General features: G+C 44.8%; 1 protein-coding gene across 2 annotated transcripts in view; it reads right to left on the bottom strand.

Moving 5' to 3' along the window:
* Positions 1-223: 223 nt before the first annotated feature.
* The window catches only part of LOC110526107 (secretogranin-3), a 36466-nt gene continuing 14011 nt past the window's right edge, over positions 224-22678 (bottom strand). For both annotated transcript variants that reach the window (XM_090239034.1, XM_090239035.1), the window contains exons 9-12: positions 17404-17487; positions 16328-16441; positions 16130-16219; positions 224-1799 (exon numbers count right to left, since the gene is read on the bottom strand). In XM_090239034.1, the coding sequence (XP_090095160.1) occupies positions 1681-1799; positions 16130-16219; positions 16328-16441; positions 17404-17487 (407 nt within the window). In that variant the 3' untranslated portion in view covers positions 224-1680. The remainder of the gene's footprint in view (positions 1800-16129; positions 16220-16327; positions 16442-17403; positions 17488-22678) is intronic.

The raw sequence follows: 22678 nt of genomic DNA, 5'->3' as shown, positions 1-22678 counted from the left end.
CTCTCTCTCCATCAATAACCATATTGGCTGAAAACCCTGCCTCTTAATGTCAGGTAGCAACATGAGGAACTACATTGTCTCACACAAAGTTTGCATCCCAAATAGCACCCTATTACATATTAAGGCCCATAAGGCTCTGGTCAGAAGTCGTGCACTTTATAGGGAATAGGGTGCCATTTGGGATGAAGCCTTTGATATTCTCTTTATCGGAGTCAACTACACATTAAGAAAGGCAATGTTTTAATTGCTTTTACATTTTTGGAAAAAACATCACAAATATTTACATTTAAAAATACTTAATTTTGTGTCTAGAGTGGTAGTATACATGTTGAATATACTCAGACATATTGAAGCTGGGGACAGATCTAGGATCAGCTTGTCCTCCCACAATCCTAACCTTTACCATTAGTGGGGAAAATGTACACCTGATCCACGATCAGCATCTAGAGGCAACTTCCCACTACTACCCATTTTGCAGAAATCAGATAGAGGGAAATGACACAAACAGGGCCCCCTGGAGGGCCCCAAAGGAGTTACCCCAGAACAAAGAGGAGAGGATGGACATACAGGGCTGAAATGATACTGGACAACACAGCTGTTTTTGGTTGAGTTAAAAGCCTTAATACAATAGATCTTACATTGATGCTGGATTGAAAAAATAAGAATTAGAATATGATAGGACAGATTACATAGAATGAATACATTTAGATATATGTGTACTTGTTGCAAAAGTCTATTGCAAAGACATACATATTACCTGCAATTGATGAGAAAGCTAAAGTTGGAACTCTACTATCAGACCTATCTCTGTGCCAAATGGCACCCTACTTCCTATATAGTGCACTATTTTTAACCAGAGCCCTATGGGGCCTTGTCAAAAATAATGCACTAAATAGGGAATAGTATGCCATTTGGGACACAACCTTTCCACTAGGCAAAGACATCAATTCAACGTCTATTCCAAATTGGTTCAACGTAATGACGTGGAAACAACGTTGAGTCAACCAGTGTGTGTCCATTGGGATGGTTGAACACTCATTCCCCCTCAGTAGGTCAACATTTCACTCCTCAAGGTAGTCAAAGCTGTCATCTAGTAAGTAGATCAGTCAGTCAATTGATTTGACAGAATAACTATTGAATTTCCCAATCGAGTCAGTGCCATTCAGTGACATCGGACTATTGCTGATTGTTTTCTAGCAGTATAGTTGAATATATACTTTCAGTGATATTATTACCATTATTGCATTCCAGCTTTCTGGAAATGTCAAATACAATATGTTTTTGCCTAAATTGTTTATTTTTAATACATAAAGGTCATACCTTTCCTCTCATAGAGGCCGAATCCTAACCTGAGATCCACTCACTTTACTCAAACTTTCACACCAAACTCCCACTGACACCAAGGTAAGAATTCACACCAAACTCCCACTGACATCAAGGTAAGAATTCACACCAACATCAGTCAGTTACTTTCAGGGATCATCATGTCAAGTTTGGATTCTGCTCATTGTGAGTGAGTCGTAAAGCCAGGAGTTTTTCCAAACCATGTTTCCAGAACAGGAACAACTCTAGGCCCTATTTATAGGTTTATCAATCGTCATACATTTCCAGTGGGTTTTTTGAAGGTTGGTCGTAGGTGTTTGAAGGTTGGTTGTTGGTTATTTTAAGGTTGGTTGAAGGTTACAGGCTGCCGTAGATCCTCTTGATGGTCTCTCCCTCACCCTTCTCAATGATGCCCTTGTCAATGTAGGAGTCCACTTGTTGGTCCATGAAGTCCCTCAATTTGGACAGGTCGTAATCTGGAATAAAATACACAAGAATAGAGACAGATTACAATCTAATCTGGAAAAATGTGAACTAGGATTGTGTAAATCCTGAAACGAAACGTAGGCTGAAAATAATTAGCATGTCACAATAGGAAAAGACACTGCATTCACACAGTTTTGTCTGAAGTGCACAGTTCGGTTTTGACATCTTAAACCCAAATATATCATACTTTAACTATAACAATGATTTATTGATTTAAATGGTTATGCAACATCATGAGTAAGCTCTGGCCATCGTCTTTCAGTTTGAAAAAGTGTATTTCTACTGGTGTGGTGTTTAAGCAGCCGTAGATGAGAGACAGGTGCTTTCACAACAAGTAGTTCTGTTGGTGTTCAAACAATCATTTATCTGATAAAGGATCAGCATCCTATCAAGATACTATAGAATATACATGTAAGTGTACATAGAAGGGGTGGGAGCTGGGAGGAGGGAGGAGGAGTATGGAGGAGGGAGGAGGAGTGTGGAGGAGGGAGGAGGAGTGTGGAGGAGGGAGGAGGAGTATGGAGGAGGGAGGAGTGTGGAGGAGGAGTGTGGAGGAGGGAGGAGGAGTGTGGAGGAGGAGTATGGAGGAGGGAGGAGGAGTATGGAGGAGAAAGGATCAGCATCCTATCAAGATACTATAGAATATACATGTAAGTGTACATAGAAGGGGTGGGAGCTGGGAGGAGGGAGGAGGAGTATGGAGGAGGGAGGAGGAGTATGGAGGAGGGAGGAGTGTGGAGGAGGAGTGTGGAGGAGAGAGGAGGAGTGTGGAGGAGGAAGGAGGAGTGTGGAGGAGAGAGGAGGAGTGTGGAGGAGTGTGGAGGAGTGTGGAGGAGGGAGGAGGAGTGTGGAGGAGGGAGGAGGAGTGTGGAGGAGGGAGGAGGAGTGTGGAGGAGGGAGGAGGAGTGTGGAGTGTGGAGGAGGGAGGAGGAATGTGGAGGAGGGAGGAGTGTGGAGGAGGAGTGTGGAGGAGAGAGGAGGAGTGTGGAGGAGGAAGGAGGAGTGTGGAGGAGAGAGGAGGAGTGTGGAGGAGTGTGGAGGAGTGTGGAGGAGTGTGGAGGAGGGAGGAGGAGGGAGGAGGAGTGTGGAGGAGGGAGGAGGAGTGTGGAGGAGAGAGGAGGAGTGTGGAGGAGGGAGGAGGAGTGTGGAGTGTGGAGGAGGGAGGAGGAATGTGGAGGAGAGAGGAGGAGTGTGGAGGAGGGAGGAGGAGGGAGGAGTGTGGAGGAGGGAGGAGGAGTGTGGAGGAGGGAGGAGGAGTGTGGAGGAGGGAGGAGGAGTGTGGAGGAGAGAGGAGGAGTGTGGAGGAGTGTGGAGGAGGGAGGAGGAGTGTGGAGGAGGGAGGAGGAGTGTGGAGTGTGGAGAAGGGAGGAGGAGTGTGGAGGAGAGAGGAGGAGTGTGGAGGAGGAAGGAGGAGTGTGGAGGAGAGAGGAGGAGTGTGGAGGAGGGAGGAGGAGTGTGGAGGAGAGAGGAGGAGTGTGGAGGAGGGAGGAGGAGTGTGGAGGAGGGAGGAGGAGTGTGGAGGAGAGAGGAGGAGTGTGGAGGAGGGAGGAGGAGGAAGGATCAGCATCCTATCAAGATACTATAGAATATACATGTAAGTGTACATAGAAGGGGTGGGAGCTGGGAGGAGGGAGGAGGAGTATGGAGGAGGGAGGAGGAGTGTGGAGGAGGGAGGAGGAGTGTGGAGTGTGGAGGAGGGAGGAGGAGTATGGAGGAGGGAGGAGTGTGGAGGAGGAGTGTGGAGGAGGGAGGAGGAGTGTGGAGGAGGAGTATGGAGGAGGGAGGAGGAGTATGGAGGAGAAAGGATCAGCATCCTATCAAGATACTATAGAATATACATGTAAGTGTACATAGAAGGGGTGGGAGCTGGGAGGAGGGAGGAGGAGTATGGAGGAGGGAGGAGGAGTATGGAGGAGGGAGGAGTGTGGAGGAGGAGTGTGGAGGAGAGAGGAGGAGTGTGGAGGAGGAAGGAGGAGTGTGGAGGAGAGAGGAGGAGTGTGGAGGAGTGTGGAGGAGTGTGGAGGAGGGAGGAGGAGTGTGGAGGAGGGAGGAGGAGTGTGGAGGAGAGAGGAGGAGTGTGGAGGAGGGAGGAGGAGTGTGGAGTGTGGAGGAGGGAGGAGGAATGTGGAGGAGGGAGGAGTGTGGAGGAGGAGTGTGGAGGAGAGAGGAGGAGTGTGGAGGAGGAAGGAGGAGTGTGGAGGAGAGAGGAGGAGTGTGGAGGAGTGTGGAGGAGTGTGGAGGAGGGAGGAGGAGGGAGGAGGAGTGTGGAGGAGGGAGGAGGAGTGTGGAGGAGAGAGGAGGAGTGTGGAGGAGGGAGGAGGAGTGTGGAGTGTGGAGGAGGGAGGAGGAATGTAGAGGAGAGAGGAGGAGTGTGGAGGAGGGAGGAGGAGGGAGGAGTGTGGAGGAGGGAGGAGGAGTGTGGAGGAGTGTGGAGGAGTGTGGAGGAGGGAGGAGGAGGGAGGAGGAGTGTGGAGGAGGGAGGAGGAGTGTGGAGGAGAGAGGAGGAGTGTGGAGGAGGGAGGAGGAGTGTGGAGTGTGGAGGAGGGAGGAGGAATGTGGAGGAGAGAGGAGGAGTGTGGAGGAGGGAGGAGGAGGGAGGAGTGTGGAGGAGGGAGGAGGAGTGTGGAGGAGGGAGGAGGAGTGTGGAGGAGGGAGGAGGAGTGTGGAGGAGAGAGGAGGAGTGTGGAGGAGTGTGGAGGAGGGAGGAGGAGTGTGGAGGAGGGAGGAGGAGTGTGGAGTGTGGAGAAGGGAGGAGGAGTGTGGAGGAGAGAGGAGGAGTGTGGAGGAGGAAGGAGGAGTGTGGAGGAGAGAGGAGGAGTGTGGAGGAGGGAGGAGGAGTGTGGAGGAGAGAGGAGGAGTGTGGAGGAGTGTGGAGGAGGGAGGAGGAGTGTGGAGGAGGGAGAAGGAGTGTGGAGGAGAGAGGAGGAGTGTGGAGGAGGGAGGAGGAGTGTGGAGGAGGGAGGAGGAGTGTGGAGTGTGGAGAAGGGAGGAGGAGTGTGGAGGAGAGAGGAGGAGTGTGGAGGAGGGAGGAGGAGTGTGGAGTGTGGAGGAGGGAGGAGGAATGTGGAGGAGAGAGGAGGAGTGTGGAGGAGGGAGAGGAGGGAGGAGTGTGGAGGAGGGAGGAGGAGTGTGGAGGAGGGAGGAGGAGTGTGGAGGAGGGAGGAGGAGTGTGGAGGAGTGTGGAGGAGGGAGGAGGAGTGTGGAGGAGGGAGGAGGAGTGTGGAGGAGGGAGGAGGAGTGTGGAGTGTGGAGGAGGGAGGAGGAGTGTGGAGTGTGGAGGAGGGAGGAGGGGTGTGGAAGAGGGAGGAGGAGTGTGGAGGAAGAGTGTGGAGGAGGGAGGAGGAGTGTGGAGCAGAAAGGAGGAGTGTGGAGGAGGGAGGAGGAGTGTGGAGGAGGGAGGAGGACTGTGGAGGAGTGAGGAGGACTGTGGAGGAGGGAGGAGGACTGTGGAGGAGGAGGGAGGAGTGTGGAGGAGGGAGGAATGTGGAGGGGGAGGGAGGAGTGTGGAGGAGGGAGGAGTGTGGAGGAGAAAGGAGGAGTGTGGAGGAGGAAGGAGGAGTGTGGAGGAGGGAGGCTGGAGTGTGGAGGAGAAAGGATGAGTGTGGAGGAGAAAGGAGGAGTGTGGAGGAGGGAGGAGGAGTGTGGAGGAGAAAGGAGGAGTGTGGAGGAGAAAGGAGGAGTGTGGAGGAGAAAGGAGGTGTGTGGAGGAGGGAGGAGGAGTGTGGAGGAGGAGGGAGGAGTGTGGAGGAGGAGGGAGGAATGTGGAGGAGGGAGGAATGTGGAGGAGGGAGGAGGAGTGTGGAGGAGGAGGGAGGAGTGTGGAGGAGGGAGGAGTGTGTAGGAGGGAGGTGTGGAGGAGGGAGGAGTGTGGGGGAGGGAGGAGTGTGGAGGAGGGAGGAGTAGTGTGGAGGAGTGAGGAGGAGGTTGTGATAATGATGGTGATATGGAGTCAAGCAGAGAGAACAGTCCATCTGTTCCTCTGGCTACAGTATGTACTGACAGAGAAGTGTCCATCTGTTCCTCTGGCTACAGTATGTACTGACAGAGAAGTGTCCATCTGTTCCTCTAGCTACAGTATGTACTGACAGAGAAGTGTCCATCTGTTCCTCTAGCTACAGTATGTACTGACAGTAAAGTGTCCATCTGTTCCCCTAGCTACAGTATGTACTGGCAGAGAAGTGTCCATCTGTTCCTCTAGCTACAGTATGTACTGACAGAAAGCCACCCTGTACCACTGCCTAGAACAAACACAACACACATGTACGCTAGCATGCACATACAGTACACACACACACACACACACACACACACACACACATCTCTAATGGAAGGAGCTGGGCCAGGGTAAATACAGTAAGTGGTGTGTTACCCAGGCAACCACTCTGTTTCCATGACTGTGTAATGTTGTCCCTCAGCTGTATTGAACAGAGAGAGAGAGAGAGAGAGAGAGAAAGAGAGAGAGAGGGGGATTGAGAGAGAGAGAGAGAGAGAGGGAGAGAGGGACAAGAGGGAGAGAGAGAGAGAGGGAGAGAGGGAGGGAGAGAGAGAGAAACAGAGAGAGAGAGGGAGAGAGAGCGAGAGAGAGAGAGAGAGAGAGAGCGAGAGAGAGAGAGAAACAGAGAGAGGGAGAGAGGGAGAGAGAGAGAGGGAGAGAGGGAGAGAGAGAGAGAGGGAGAGAGGGAGAGAGAGACAGATAAAGAGACAGACAAAACAAACCTAATGGGTTTTAAATAAAAGCCTGCGTTGAGCTGATATTTCCATAATTCATTATAATGTCACTCAATAAATTGTGTTTACAATATACAAATGATACAGAAACAGATCAGAACATCCTCTCTAATATCTGTGGCTAATCTAAATGCTCTCTTATACACTATAGGCTGCTTTCCCAGACACAGATTAAGCCTGGTCCTGGACTAAAAATGACTTCAATGGAGAATCTCCATTGAAGTCCAGACCTGGGCCAGCCTTCAGCTGCTTGGGAAACCGGCCCGATATGTACTGGGTGTGCACCAGTACACCATTTACAAACCGTTCCCTACACATTACAAACCGTTCCCTACACATTACAATCCGTTCCCTACACATTACAAACCATTCCCTACACATTACAAACCGTTCCCTACACATTACAAACCATTCCCTACACATTACAAACCGTTCCCTACACATTACAAACCGTTCCCTACACATTACAATCCGTTCCCTACACATTACAAACTGTTCCCTACACATTACAAACCGTTCCCTACACATTACAAACCATTCCCTACACATTACAAACCGTTCCCTACACATTACAAACCGTTCCCTACACATTACAAGCTGTTCCCTACACATTACAAACCGTTCCCTACACATTACAAACCGTTCCCTACACATTACAAACCGTTCCCAACACATTACAAACCGTTCACAACACATTACAAACCGTTCCCTACACATTACAAACCGTTCCCTACACATTACAATCCGTTCCCAACACATTACAAACCGTTCCCTACACATTACAAACCGTTCCCTACACATTACAAACCGTTCCCTACACATTACAAACCGTTCACAACACATTACAAACCGTTCCCTACACATTACAAACCGTTCCCTACACATTACAATCCGTTCCCAACACATTACAAACCGTTCCCTACACATTACAAACCGTTCCCTACACATTACAAACCGTTCCCTACACATTACAAACCGTTCCCTACACATTACAAACCGTTCCCTACACATTACAAACCGTTCCCTACACATTACAAACCGTTCCCTACACATTACAAACCATTCACAACACATTACAAACCGTTCCCTACACATTACAAACCATTCCCTTCACATTACAAACCATTCCCTACACATTACAAACCGTTCCCTACACATTACAAACCGTTCCCTACACATTACAAACCGTTCCCTACACATTACAAACCGTTCCCTACACATTACAAACCGTTCCCAACACATTACAAACCGTTCCCTACACATTACAAACTGTTCCCTACACATTACAAACTGTTCCCTACACATTACAAACCGTTCCCTACACATTACAAACCGTTCCCTACACATTACAAACCGTTCCCTACAAATTACAAACCGTTCCCTACACATTACAAACCGTTCCCTACACATTACAAACCGTTCCCTACACATTACAAACCGTTCCCTACACATTACAAACTGTTCCCTACACATTACAAACTGTTCCCTACACATTACAAACCGTTCCCTACACATTACAAACCGTTCCCTACACATTACAAACCGTTCCCTACACATTACAAACTGTTCCATACACATTACAAAGTGTTCACGGGACTTTTGAGTGACTTCACATCTCATTTCCATAAGTGATCATATCTGGGTGAATAGATCTTCTGGTGAATAACCCAACAGTGTCAGTACCTGAGGGAAGCTCACTGGCATACTCAAACAGGAAGTGGAACCTGTTTCCTACTGTGTGTGTGATAGTGTGTGTTTTCCTCTATGAATAGCTCCATGTTGACAGGGCCCTGACTCTCTCTATTACCTCCCCATCAGATGTCTCCTCTCTGCCATCAGTAAGGACGAGAGGCCCTTCTCTTCCCAGACACCCACCGGACTGCCTGATTGGCATACTAATCAACCACAATGGGTACAGAGAGGAGACCTGCACTTCACACACACACAGTGGCAATGCCCTACGTAGGGCAGGTGGGACGAGGCCCCACCAAAATAATGGAGATTTTCATGCAATTCTGTTATTTCATGTCATAACAATAAACTGCATCATATCAGTTAGAAAACAATTTTATGGGCCTCCTGACTGGCGAGGCGGTCTAAGGCACTGCATCGCAGTGCTAGATGCGTCACTACAGACCTGGATTCGAGGTTATATCACAACCGGCTGTGATCGGGAGTACCATGGGGCGGTGCACAATTGGCCCAGCGTCATCCGGGTTAGGGGAGGGTTTGGCCCAGCGTTATCCGGGTTAGGGGAGGGTTTGGCCTGGGGGCTTTACTTGGCTCATCGCGCTCTAGCGACTCCTTGTGGTGGGCCGGGCACCTGCAGGCTGACCTCAGTCGTCAGTTGAACGGTGTTTCCTCCGACACATTGGTGCGGCTGGCTTCCAGGTTAAGTGGGCGGGTGTTAAGAAGTGTAGTCTGGCGCGTTATGTTTCAGAGGACGCATGACTCGACATTCACCTCCCGAGCCTGTTGGGGAGTTGCAGCGATGAGACAAGATTGGGGAGAAAAGGGGGGTAACATACAGTGCCTTGCGAAAGTATTCGGCCCCCTTGAACTTTGCGACCTTTTGCCACATTTCAGGCTTCAAACATAAAGATATAAAACTGTATTTTTTTGTGAAGAATCAACCACAAGTGGGACACAATCATGAAGTGGAACGACATTTATTGGATATTTCAAACTTTTTTAACAAATCAAAAACTGAAAAATTGGGCGTGCAAAATTATTCAGCCCCCTTAAGTTAATACTTTGTAGCGCCACCTTTTGCTGCGATTACAGCTGTAAGTAGCTTGGGGTATGTCTCTATCAGTTTTGCACATCGAGAGACGGACATTTTTCCCCATTCCTCCTTGCAAAACAGCTCGAGCTCAGTGAGGTTGGATGGAGAGCATTTGTGAACAGCAGTTTTCAGTTCTTTCTACAGATTCTCGATTGGATTCAGGTCTGGACTTTGACTTGTCCATTCTAACACCTGGATATGTTTATTTTTGAACCATTCCATTGTAGATTTTGCTTTATGTTTTGGATCATTGTCTTGTTGGAAGACAAATCTCTGTCCCAGTCTCAGGTCTTTTGCAGACTCCATCAGGTTTTCTTCCAGAATGGTCCTGTATTTGGCTCCATCCATCTTCCCATCAATTTTAACCATCTTCCCTGTCCCTGCTGAAGAAAAGCAGGCCCAAACCATGATGCTGCCACCACCATGTTTGACAGTGGGGATGGTGTGTTCAGGGTGATGAGCTGTGTTGCTTTTACGCCAAACATAACGTTTTGCATTGTTTCCAAAAAGTTCAATTTTGGTTTCATCTGACCAGAGCACCTTCTTCCACATGTTTGGTGTGTCTCCCAGGTGGCTTGTGGCAAACTTTAAACTACACTTTTTATGGATATCTTTAAGAAATGTCTTTCTTCTTGCCACTCTTCCATAAAGGCCAGATTTGTGCAATATACGACTGATTGTTGTCCTATGGACAGAGTCTCCCACCTCAGCTGTAGATCTCTGCAGTTCATCCAGAGTGATCATGGGCCTCTTGGCTGCATCTCTGATCAGTCTTCTCCTTGTATGAGCTGAAAGTTTAGAGGGACGGCCAGGTCTTGGTAGATTTGCAGTGGTCTGATACTCCTTCCATTTCAATATTATCGCTTGCACAGTGCTCCTTGGGATGTTTAAAGCTTGGGAAATCTTTTTGTATCCAAATCCGGCTTTAAACTTATTCACCACAGTATCTCGGACCTGCCTGGTGTGTTCCTTGTTCTTCATGATGCTCTCTGCGCTTTTAACGGACCTCTGAGACTATCACAGTGCAGGTGCATTTATACGGAGATTTGATTACACACAGGTGGATTGTATTTATCATCATTAGTCATTTAGGTCAACATTGGATCATTCAGAGATCCTCACTGAACTTCTGGAGAGAGTTTGCTGCACTGAAAGTAAAGGGGCTGAATAATTTTGCACGCCCAATTTTTCAGTTTTTGATTTGTTAAAAAAGTTTGAAATATCCAATAAATGTCGTTCCACTTCATGATTGTGTCCCACTTGTTGTTGATTCTTCACAAAAAAATACAGTTTTATATCTTTATGTTTGAAGCCTGAAATGTGGCAAAAGGTCGCAAAGTTCAAGGGGGCCGAATACTTTCGCAAGGCACTGTATATATATATAATATATATATATATATATATATATATATATATATATATATATATATATATATATATATTTTTAATCGCTTGATCTAATAAAGCATACACTGTTACTTTCCCATGTATTGTCACTTTCCCATTGTATTGTCACTTTCCCATTGTATTGTCACTTTCCCATGTATTGTCACTTTCGCATGTATTGTCACTTTCCCATGTATTGTCACTTTCCCATGTATTGTCACTTTCCCATGTATTGTCACTTTCCCATGTATTGTCACTTTCCCATATATTGTCACTTTCCCATGTATTGTCACTTTCCCATGTATTGTCACTTTCCCATGTATTGTCACTTTCCCATTGTATTGTCACTTTCCCATTGTATTGTCACTTTCCCATGTATTGTCACTTTCCCATGTATTGTCACTTTCCCATTGTATTGTCACTTTCCCATGTATTGTCACTTTCCCATGTATTGTCACTTTCCCATGTATTTCCCATCACTTTCCCACTTTCCCATGTATTGTCACTTTCCCATGTATTGTCACTTTCCCATGTATTGTCACTTTCCCATTGTATTGTCACTTTCCCATGTATTGTCTCCCATTGTATTATATTATATATTGTCTCCCATTGTATTATATTGTATTATTTCCCATTGTATTGTCACTTTCCCATGTATTGTCACTTTCCCATTGTATTGTCACTTTCCCATGTATTGTCACTTTCCCATGTATTGTCACTTTCCCATGTATTGTCACTTTCCCATGTATTGTCACTTTCCCATGTATTGTCACTTTCCCATGTATTGTCACTTTCCCATGTATTGTCACTTTCCCATGTATTGTCACTTTCCCATGTATTGTCACTTTCCCATGTATTGTCACTTTCCCATGTATTGTCACTTTCCCATGTATTGTCACTTTCCCATGTATTGTCACTTTCCCATGTATTGTCACTTTCCCATGTATTGTCACTTTCCCATGTATTGTCACTTTCCCATTGTATTGTCACTTTCCCATGTATTGTCACTTTCCCATGTATTGTCACTTTCCCATGTATTGTCACTTTCCCATGTATTGTCACTTTCCAATGTATTGTCACTTTCCCATTGTATTGTCACTTTCCCATGTATTGTCACTTTCCCATGTATTGTCACTTTCCCATGTATTGTCACTTTCCCATTGTATTGTCACTTTCCCATTGTATTGTCACTTTCCCATGTATTGTCACTTTCCCATGTATTGTCACTTTCCCATGTATTGTCACTTTCCCATGTATTGTCACTTTCCCATGTATTGTCACTTTCCCATGTATTGTCACTTTCCCATGTATTGTCACTTTCCCATGTATTGTCACTTTCCCATTGTATTGTCACTTTCCCATGTATTGTCACTTTCCCATGTATTGTCACTTTCCCATGTATTGTCACTTTCCCATGTATTGTCACTTTCCCATGTATTGTCACTTTCCCATGTATTGTCACTTTCCCATTGTATTGTCACTTTCCCATGTATTGTCACTTTCCCATGTATTGTCACTTTCCCATGTATTGTCACTTTCCCATGTATTGTCACTTTCCCATTGTATTGTCACTTTCCCATGTATTGTCACTTTCCCATTGTATTGTCACTTTCCCATGTATTGTCACTTTCCCATGTATTGTCACTTTCCCATGTATTGTCACTTTCCCATTGTATTGTCACTTTCCCATGTATTGTCACTTTCCCATGTATTGTCACTTTCCCATTGTATTGTCACTTTCCCATGTATTGTCACTTTCCCATGTATTGTCACTTTCCCATGTATTGTCACTTTCCCATGTATTGTCACTTTCCCATGTATTGTCACTTTCCCATGTATTGTCACTTTCCCATGTATTGTCACTTTCCCATGTATTGTCACTTTCCCATTGTATTGTCACTTTCCCATGTATTGTCACTTTCCCATGTATTGTCACTTTCCCATGTATTGTCACTTTCACATGTATTGTCACTTTCCCATGTATTGTCACTTTCCCATGTATTGTCACTTTCCCATGTATTGTCACTTTCCCATGTATTGTCACTTTCCCATGTATTGTCACTTTCCCATGTATTGTCACTTTCCCATGTATTGTCACTTTCCCATGTATTGTCACTTTCCCATGTATTGTCACTTTCCCATGTATTGTCACTTTCCCATGTATTGTCACTTTCCCATTGTATTGTCACTTTCCCATTGTATTGTCACTTTCCCATGTATTGTCACTTTCCCATGTATTGTCACTTTCCCATGTATTGTCACTTTCCCATGTATTGTCACTTTCCCATGTATTGTCACTTTCCCATGTATTGTCACTTTCCCATTGTATTGTCACTTTCCCATTGTATTGTCACTTTCCCATGTATTGTCACTTTCCCATGTATTGTCACTTTCCCATGTATTGTCACTTTCCCATGTATTGTCACTTTCCCATGTATTGTCACTTTCCCATGTATTGTCACTTTCCCATGTATTGTCACTTTCCCATGTATTGTCACTTTCCCATGTATTGTCACTTTCCCATGTATTGTCACTTTCCCATGTATTGTCACTTTCCCATGTATTGTCACTTTCCCATTGTATTGTCACTTTCCCATGTATTGTCACTTTCCCATGTATTGTCACTTTCCCATGTATTGTCACTTTCCCATGTATTGTCACTTTCCCATTGTATTGTCACTTTCCCATGTATTGTCACTTTCCCATTGTATTGTCACTTTCCCATGTATTGTCACTTTCCCATGTATTGTCACTTTCCCATGTATTGTCACTTTCCCATTGTATTGTCACTTTCCCATGTATTGTCACTTTCCCATGTATTGTCACTTTCCCATTGTATTGTCACTTTCCCATGTATTGTCACTTTCCCATGTATTGTCACTTTCCCATGTATTGTCACTTTCCCATGTATTGTCACTTTCCCATGTATTGTCACTTTCCCATGTATTGTCACTTTCCCATGTATTGTCACTTTCCCATGTATTGTCACTTTCCCATTGTATTGTCACTTTCCCATGTATTGTCACTTTCCCATGTATTGTCACTTTCCCATGTATTGTCACTTTCACATGTATTGTCACTTTCCCATGTATTGTCACTTTCCCATGTATTGTCACTTTCCCATGTATTGTCACTTTCCCATGTATTGTCACTTTCCCATGTATTGTCACTTTCCCATGTATTGTCACTTTCCCATTGTATTGTCACTTTCCCATGTATTGTCACTTTCCCATGTATTGTCACTTTCCCATGTATTGTCACTTTCCCATTGTATTGTCACTTTCCCATTGTATTGTCACTTTCCCATGTATTGTCACTTTCCCATGTATTGTCACTTTCCCATGTATTGTCACTTTCCCATGTATTGTCACTTTCCCATGTATTGTCACTTTCCCATGTATTGTCACTTTCCCATTGTATTGTCACTTTCCCATTGTATTGTCACTTTCCCATGTATTGTCACTTTCCCATGTATTGTCACTTTCCCATGTATTGTCACTTTCCCATGTATTGTCACTTTCCCATGTATTGTCACTTTCCCATGTATTGTCACTTTCCCATGTATTGTCACTTTCCCATGTATTGTCACTTTCCCATGTATTGTCACTTTCCCATTGTATTGTCACTTTCCCATGTATTGTCACTTTCCCATGTATTGTCACTTTCCCATGTATTGTCACTTTCCCATGTATTGTTGTTTTGGTACATTTTTGTTCAGTAAGGCAGCTCCAAAATGCAGCTATTTCAGTCTCGCTGAGAGGAGAGAGAAGAGACAGGGTAGATAGGAGAGAGGATATAGGAGAGAAAGTAGAGAGTGGAGAGAGAGAGTGAAGAGAGAGAAGAGAGAGGAGAGAGAGAGGAGAGAGGGAGGACCTGCACTAAACACACACAGCCAAAATAACAGAGAGAGGAGAGAGAGGAGAGAGAGGATAGAGAGGATAGAGGAGAGAGAGAGAGAAAGAGAGAGAGCGAGAGAGAGAGAGACAGAGACAGAGATAGGATAGAGGAGAGAGAAAAAGAGAGAGAAGGACCTGCAAAGACACACAGCCAAAAGAAGAGAGTATACTGTATATATAGAGAGGAGATGTATCAAGCGTCTCAGGTTGGGAGTACTTTTTCCCTGTCCATGTAATCGTATTCTTTGTGATCTAAAAGGCAGAACTGATCCCTAATCAGAACTCCTACTCTTAGGTGATTGATAAATACGGTCCCTGGACAGTACACTCAGGAGAGAGAAAATACACTCACCATAAGAATATCCTAAACATGTCTATAACTAATTATACCTCCAATATAACAACAAACTATATCTAAGTGTCTGTCTTTATGGCTGTACAATAGACAGTTGATTGGTTATTTAGGAGGTTCCAGTGGTCCTCCACACCAGACAGTTGGACTGGGCTGGTCTCATACCAATGCAATCTACTCAATTAACCACCAATGGGAACTGACGGAACACTTGGCTGACCGAATCTGCTTCACTCTTATTGACCAGTGGATGTCTACAGGATTACATTAAGTAAATGAAACAATGGCTGATAGTTGCAGTGTCATAACCAGGAAATGCTCTGGTCTGGGTCCTCTGCTGTGAGGGTTGATGAGGGTAACTGGGAGTAGATACACACACACGCACACATGCACACACACACATCACAGTAATTAGGGCAGCAGACTCATCAAGTCTGTGTCCCAGTTCCAAATGGCATTCTAGTCCCTATGGAATGCACTACTTTTGACCAGGGCCCATAGGGTAGTGCCAGTAGTGCACTATATAGGGAATAATGTGCCATTTGGGATGCATGCCAAACCTTATCCATATTCATGAGGTGTGGGGGTAACGCAACGCATCACCCACCAAGCTTATTTTAATTGCAAATCCAGCTGGACAAAGCAGACTTTAATTGAACTATTCTTCAGTGTGTCGCTACAGACTTATCTGTGACCAGACACAGTTTGCAGTAGGAGGGGCGGGCGGGTGTGTGTGTATGTGTGAGTGTGTGTGTGTGTACTAATGTTGGAACGTTAGCTGAAACTGTACACTGAACAAAGGGACTGTTTGGGTCCTACAGAGATTGTATAGATTCTCCAGACAGACTCTACGAACAGCATAATGGACAGCAGCCAGCCCTGTTGACTCCAACACCAATCCTAGACAAGAATCTGTCTGTCTGTCTCTCTCAATTCAAGGGGCTTTATTAGCATGGGAAACGTGTTAACATTGCCAAAGCAAGTGAAATAAACAATAAACAAAAGTGAGCAGACACAAAACAATATCAACAAAAAATGATTAGAATTACTCAAAAAGTTTTAAAACGATAGACAAGTGTTATATTATCACCTATGTATGGCGTTTTAGAAATGTGCCTCTCTCTCTCTCTCTCTCTCTATGTGTATATATATATATATATATAGTTGTCTTACCGTCTTTGCCCTCGTCTTTGTTGTGTTTCTTCAGCCACTCAATGTTCTTCCTGATGGCTTCCAAGTAGATCTCAGACTTGCCTGGGTGATCTATAACAGAGAGGGAGGTAACATTTTGAAATGTTCATTCAAATTGTTCAACTGAAATGGTTACTCTGGTAACATGTTCGCTGCAAACACAATCCTTCTTGAACTGGCCTCTGGTCTCAGTGGACGGCGCTTCTTCCTTGGTTGAGTCTTTCAGGTTCTCATACTCCTTCTGCATCTTGGCCGCCTCTGCCTTGGTGTTGTCATCGTCCTCTGGGGTCTTCCCTGCAACACAGGCACAACAGCAGACAGTTACCACCAACCAAACTCAACCCGACTGAACCCAACTCAACTCAACCCCACCCCACCCCACTACACCCAACCCAACCACACCCAACACAACCACACCACACACAACCTAACCCACCACACCACACCCGACCCAACCTAATCCCACCCAACCCAACCCAACCTAACCTAACCTAACCTAACCAAACCAAACCTCACCCAACCCCACCCCAACCCAACCCAACCCAACCCAGGGTAGCCTAGTGGTTAGAGCGTTGGACTAGTAACCGGAAGGCTGCGAGTTCAAACCCCCGAGCTGACAAGGTACAAATCTGTCGTTCTGCCCCTGAACAGGCAGTTAACCCACTGTTCCCAGGCCGTCATTGAAAATAAGAATTTGTTCTTAACTGACTTGCCTGGTTAAATAAAGGTAAAAAAAAAAAATAAAAAAAAAAACCCAACCACACCCAACACAACCACACCACACACAACCTAACCTAACCCCACCACACCACGCCCAACCACACCCAACCCAACCTAATCCCACCCAACCTAATCCCACCCAACCCAACCCAACCCCACCCCCCCACACCCAACCCAAACCCCACCACACACAACCCAACCACACCACACCCAACAACACCCAACCCTTAAAGGGGAAGTTCAGTATTACACAACCTGTCTGAGCAAAGTACCTTAACCTTACATTTACCTTTACCATAACCATCCATAAAAATAAACACATCCAGAAGGGAATAATGAAAAGTACAGTGACTGTAGATTTACCTGACACTAGTCACAGAGCCACCGCAAGGTCAATCAGGTGGAATGATATGAAAATAGTGACTGGGTGATATTTACCTGTAGGAGGGATGATGCCAAGGATCCCCACTGACTGGGTGATATTTACCTGTAGCAGGGATGATGCCAGGGATCCCCACTGACTGGGTGATATTTACCTGTAGGAGGGATGATGCCAGGGATCCCCAGTGTTTTCCCCAGCTTATTCTTGGTCTGCAGAGCGATCATAGCATCCAGGTTCTCTACAGGAGCATAGACATATAGAGGTTAGACAGGTCTCCACAACACCACTCATTCTGTGTACAATCTATATTTTCTATTTATACGTTCCACTTTTTCCTTCCTTCTAGCTCTCCCCTGCTCTACCTCTCACCTCTTTTCCCACAGCACTACCCATTATTTACTATATTATCCATTTCTGTTCCTCTCTTTCTTTCCTATCTCTTCTACACTCCCCTTTCTCTACCGTTCCCTCTCTCTTTCCTCTTTTTCATTGAGGAACACCACTCATTATACTATGAGGGTCCTGATTCCAGAACACCACTCATTATAATATGAGGGTCCTGATTCCAGAACACCACTCATTATACTATGAGGGTCCTGATTCCAGAACACCCCTCATTATACTATGAGGGTCCTGATTCCAGAACACCAGTCATTATACTATGAGGGTCCTGATTCCAGAACACCACTCATTATACTATGAGGGTCCTGATTCCAGAACACCACTCATTATACTATGAGGGTCCTGATTCCAGAACACCACTCATTATACTATGAGGGTCCTGATTCCAGAACACCAGTCATTATACTATGAGGGTACTGATTCCAGAACATTATACTATGAGGGTACTGATTCTATCATTATACTATGAGGGTACTGATTCCAGAACACCAGTCATTCATTATACTATGAGGGTTCTGATTCCAGAACACCAGTCATTAGAATATGAGGGTTCTGATTCCAAAACACCACTCATTATACTATGAGGGTTCTGATTCCAGACTCATTATACTATGAGGGTCCTGATTCCAGAACACCAGTCATTATACTATGAGGGTACTGATTCCAGAACACCAGTCATTATACTATGAGGGTCCTGATTCCAGAACGCCACTCATTATACTATGAGGGTTCTGATTCCAGAACACCACTCATTATACTATGAGGGTCCTGATTCCAGAACACCAGTCATTATACTGTGAGGGCCCTGATTCCAGAACACCACTCATTATACTATGAGGGCCCTGATTCCAGAACACCAGTCATTATACTATGAGGGTCCTGATTCCAGAACACCACTCATTATACTATGAGGGTCCTGATTCCAGAACACCAGTCATTATACTATGAGGGTCCTGATTCCAGAACACCAGTCATTATACTATGAGGGTTCTGATTCCAGAACACCACTCATTATACTATGAGGGTCCTGATTCCAGAACACCAGTCATTATACTATGAGGGTCCTGATTCCAGAACACCAGTCATTATACTATGAGGGTCCTGATTCCAGAACACCACTCATTATACTATGAGGGTCCTGATTCCAGAACACCACTCATTATACTATGAGGGTTCTGATTCCAGAACACCACTCATACTATGAGGGTCCTGATTCCAGAACACCACTCATTATACTATGAGGGTCCTGATTCCAGAACACCACTCATTATACTATGAGGGCCCTGATTCCAGAACACCACTCATTATACTATGAGGGCCCTGATTCCAGAACACCACTCATTATACTATGAGGGTCCTGATTCCAGAACACCACTCATTATACTATGAGGGTCCTGATTCCAGAACACCAGTTATTATACTATGAGGGTCCTGATTCCAGAACACCACTCATTATACTATGAGGGTCCTGATTCCAGAACACCAGTTATTATACTATGAGGGTCCTGATTCCAGAACACCAGTCATTATACTGTGATGGCCCTGATTCCAGAACACCACTCATTATACTATGAGGGTCCTGATTCCAGAACACCACTCATTATACTGTGAGGGTCCTGATTCCAGAACACCAGTTATTATACTATGAGGGTTCTGATCCATGTTTTGAACAGACTCTGCATGTCTAGGAGCCAGCTGAACTGTCTAGTTGGTACTGAAGACAGCTGTGCTGTTCTGTGAAACTGCCAGTTCAGAGAGCTTTCTCATTGTCTCTTTCACTTCCATCCTCTCACTCCCTCTCCCTCCCTCTCTACTGTAGAGATGACGCCGTGTCCTGCTGTTTGTGACCTTTACCCCCTCCCTCCCTCTATCTCTATCTTTCTTGCTCTCTCACTATTTCTTTATCCCTTATCTCCCTAAGGCAGATCAGTTGTGTGTAATAGAGGTGACTCATCCCTATCCACAATCTCGGGTCACTGAGGACACAATGGCCCGTTGCATGGCAACCCGAAATTCCATCCCCACGTCTCCGCGGAACCTAAACATAATGTCGTCGGGGTTGCCAAGGAAACCCCTGTCTATTATGTCATGTATTCAATTTAGTCGTTATTATCGTTGTGTGTTACACTTACACTTATCTTTGTCCTATTGTCTAAACGATACTAGTCACTGAGCCACCATGAAGTCAATCAAGTGGAAGGATATGAAAAGGACATGTCACTCCATAGCAACACATGTAGATACATCGCAACATGACGCACCAAGGTAAAGTAGAGCCATATATAGCTGGAGGTCTCAACACATAACTGGTGATTTTCTGACGAACATTAGCGGTGTAATGAATGTAAAGAGGTCTTCATAAATGTTGTGATGACAGTAAATGAGGTGGTATCTGAGTATTGGTGATGTTGGTGCTGTGTGAGGTTCTCAGCAGGAAGTCAATAGGAAGTATTAATTGGTTATGTTAAATCTTGTATGTATGGAACTGGTTGGTCAGGAGCTGTTATTGTGGTGGGGCACGCACACACACACACGCACAAACCCACACACAGACTCACGCACGAACCCCCCCCCCCCCCCCCCCCACACACACACACACAATCTAGATTATCCTCACTTTTACAGCTTTATGAGGGTCACGCACACACGCAAACACACACACACACACACACACACACAAACAGACACGCAAACAAACTATCTACCTAGCATTACAAATCACTGAAAGAATAAATGTCTGTCCGTCTGTAGTAGGTAAATCACAGAATGTCACAGAAAGGTAAGAAAAAGATGGAAACCCCCAGAACATCACTATGCTTCAAGTGTATGTCTGAGCACAGTGGTGTGTGTGTGTGTGTATGTGTGTGTGTGTGTGTGTGTATGTGTGTGCGTGTGCGTGTGTGTGCGTGTGTGTGCGCGCGCGTGTGTGTGTGCGTGCGTGACCCTCATAAAGCTGTAAAAGTGAGGGTCATCCCTGTGACATTATCTGTCTGAAAAGAAGCACAATGCTCCACTGGACAAACAGATCACACACCCCCCCCCCACCACCAGTCACGGATATAACCTGTACTATACATAACAAAACAGATAACCCCCCCACTACCACCAGTCACATCCTGGATATAACCTGTACTATACATAATAAAACAGATAACACCCCCCCCCCCCCCCCCCCCCCCCCCCCCCCACCCACCCACCACCAGTCACATCCTGGATATAAACTGTACTATAGATAATAAACTGTGTCTTACCAAGGTAGTATATACATGTTATTATATAGATAATAAACTGTGTCTTATCAAGGTAGTATATACATGTTATTATATAGATAATAAACTGTGTCTTACCAAGGTAGTATATACATGTTATTATATAGATAATAAACTGTGTCTTACCAAGATAGTATATACATGTTATTATATAGATAATAAACTGTGTCTTATCAAGGTAGTATATACATGTTATTATATAGATAATAAACTGTGTCTTACCAAGATAGTATATACATGTTATTATATAGATAATAAACTGTGTCTTACCAAGGTAGTATATACATGTTATTATATAGATAATAAACTGTGTCTTACCAAGGTAGTATATACATGTTATTATATAGATAATAAACTGTGTCTTACCAAGGTAGTATATACATGTTATTATATAGATAATAAACTGTGTCTTACCAAGGTAGTATATACATGTTATTATATAGATAATAAACTGTGTCTTATCAAGGTAGTATATACATGTTATTATATAGATAATAAACGGTGTCTTACCAAGGTAGTATATACATGTTAATATATAGATAATAAACTCTGTCTTACCAAGGTAGTATATACATGTTATTATATAGATAATAAACTGTGTCTTACCAAGGTAGTATATACATGTTATTAAATCGTTCTGTTAGGTGACCTAAACTGGGATATGCTTAACACCCCGGCAGTCCTACAATCTAAGCTAGATGCCCTCAATCTCACACAAATCATCAAGGAACCCACCAGGTACAACCCTAAATCCGTAAACATGGGCACCCTCATAGACATTATCCTGACCAACTTGCCCTCCAAATACACCTCCGCTGTTTTCAATCAGGATCTCAGCGATCACTGCCTCATTGCCTGTATCTGCTATGGGTCCGCGGTCAAACGACCACCCCTCATCACTGTCAAACGCTCCCTAAAACACTTCTGCGAGCAGGCCTTTCTAATCGACCTGGCCCGGGTATCCTGAAGGATATTGACCTCATCTCATCAGTCGAGGATGCCTGGTCATTCTTTAAAAGTAATTTCCTCACCATCTTAGATAAGCATGCCCCTTTCAAAAACATGCAGAACTAAGAACAGATATAGCCCTTGGTTCACTCCAGACCTGACTGCCCTCGACCAGCACAAACATATCCTGTGGCGGACTGCCATAGCATCGAATAGTCCCCATGATATGCAACGTAGCACACGTTCCAGCAGGTATATCTCACTGATCATCCCCAAAGCCAACACCTCATTTGGCCACCTTTCCTTCCAGTTCTCTGCTGCCAGTGACTGGAACGAATTGCAAAAATTGCTGAAGTTGGAGACTTTTATCTCCCTCACCCACTTTAAACATCAACTATCTGAGCAGCTAACCGATCGCTGCAGCTGTACATAGTCCATCTGTAAATAGCCCACCCAATCTACCTACCTCATCCCCATAATGTTTTTTGTTTTATTTACTTTTCTGCTCTTTTGCACACCAGTATCTCTACTTGCACATCATCATCTGCTCATTTATCACTCCAGTGTTAATCTGCTAAATTGTAATTATTCGCTCCTATGGCCTATTTATTGCCTACCTCAATATGCCTTTTGCACACACTGTATATATACTTTCTTTTCTCTACTTTGTCATTGACTTGTTTGTGTTATTGGCTTGTTTATTGTGTACTCCATGTGTAACTCTGTGTTGTTGTCTGTGTCACGCTGCTTTGCTTTATCTTTTCAGGTCGCAGTTGCAAATGAGAACTTGATCTCAACTAGCCTACCTGG

The sequence above is a fragment of the Oncorhynchus mykiss genome, chromosome 6 (genome assembly GCF_057628025.1).
Source record: "Oncorhynchus mykiss isolate SJ-2025 chromosome 6, ASM5762802v1, whole genome shotgun sequence".
Classification (NCBI taxonomy): domain Eukaryota; kingdom Metazoa; phylum Chordata; class Actinopteri; order Salmoniformes; family Salmonidae; genus Oncorhynchus; species Oncorhynchus mykiss.
The sequence above is the reverse complement of the archived record's forward strand: the minus strand, read 5'-3'. Positions and strand labels throughout refer to the sequence as shown.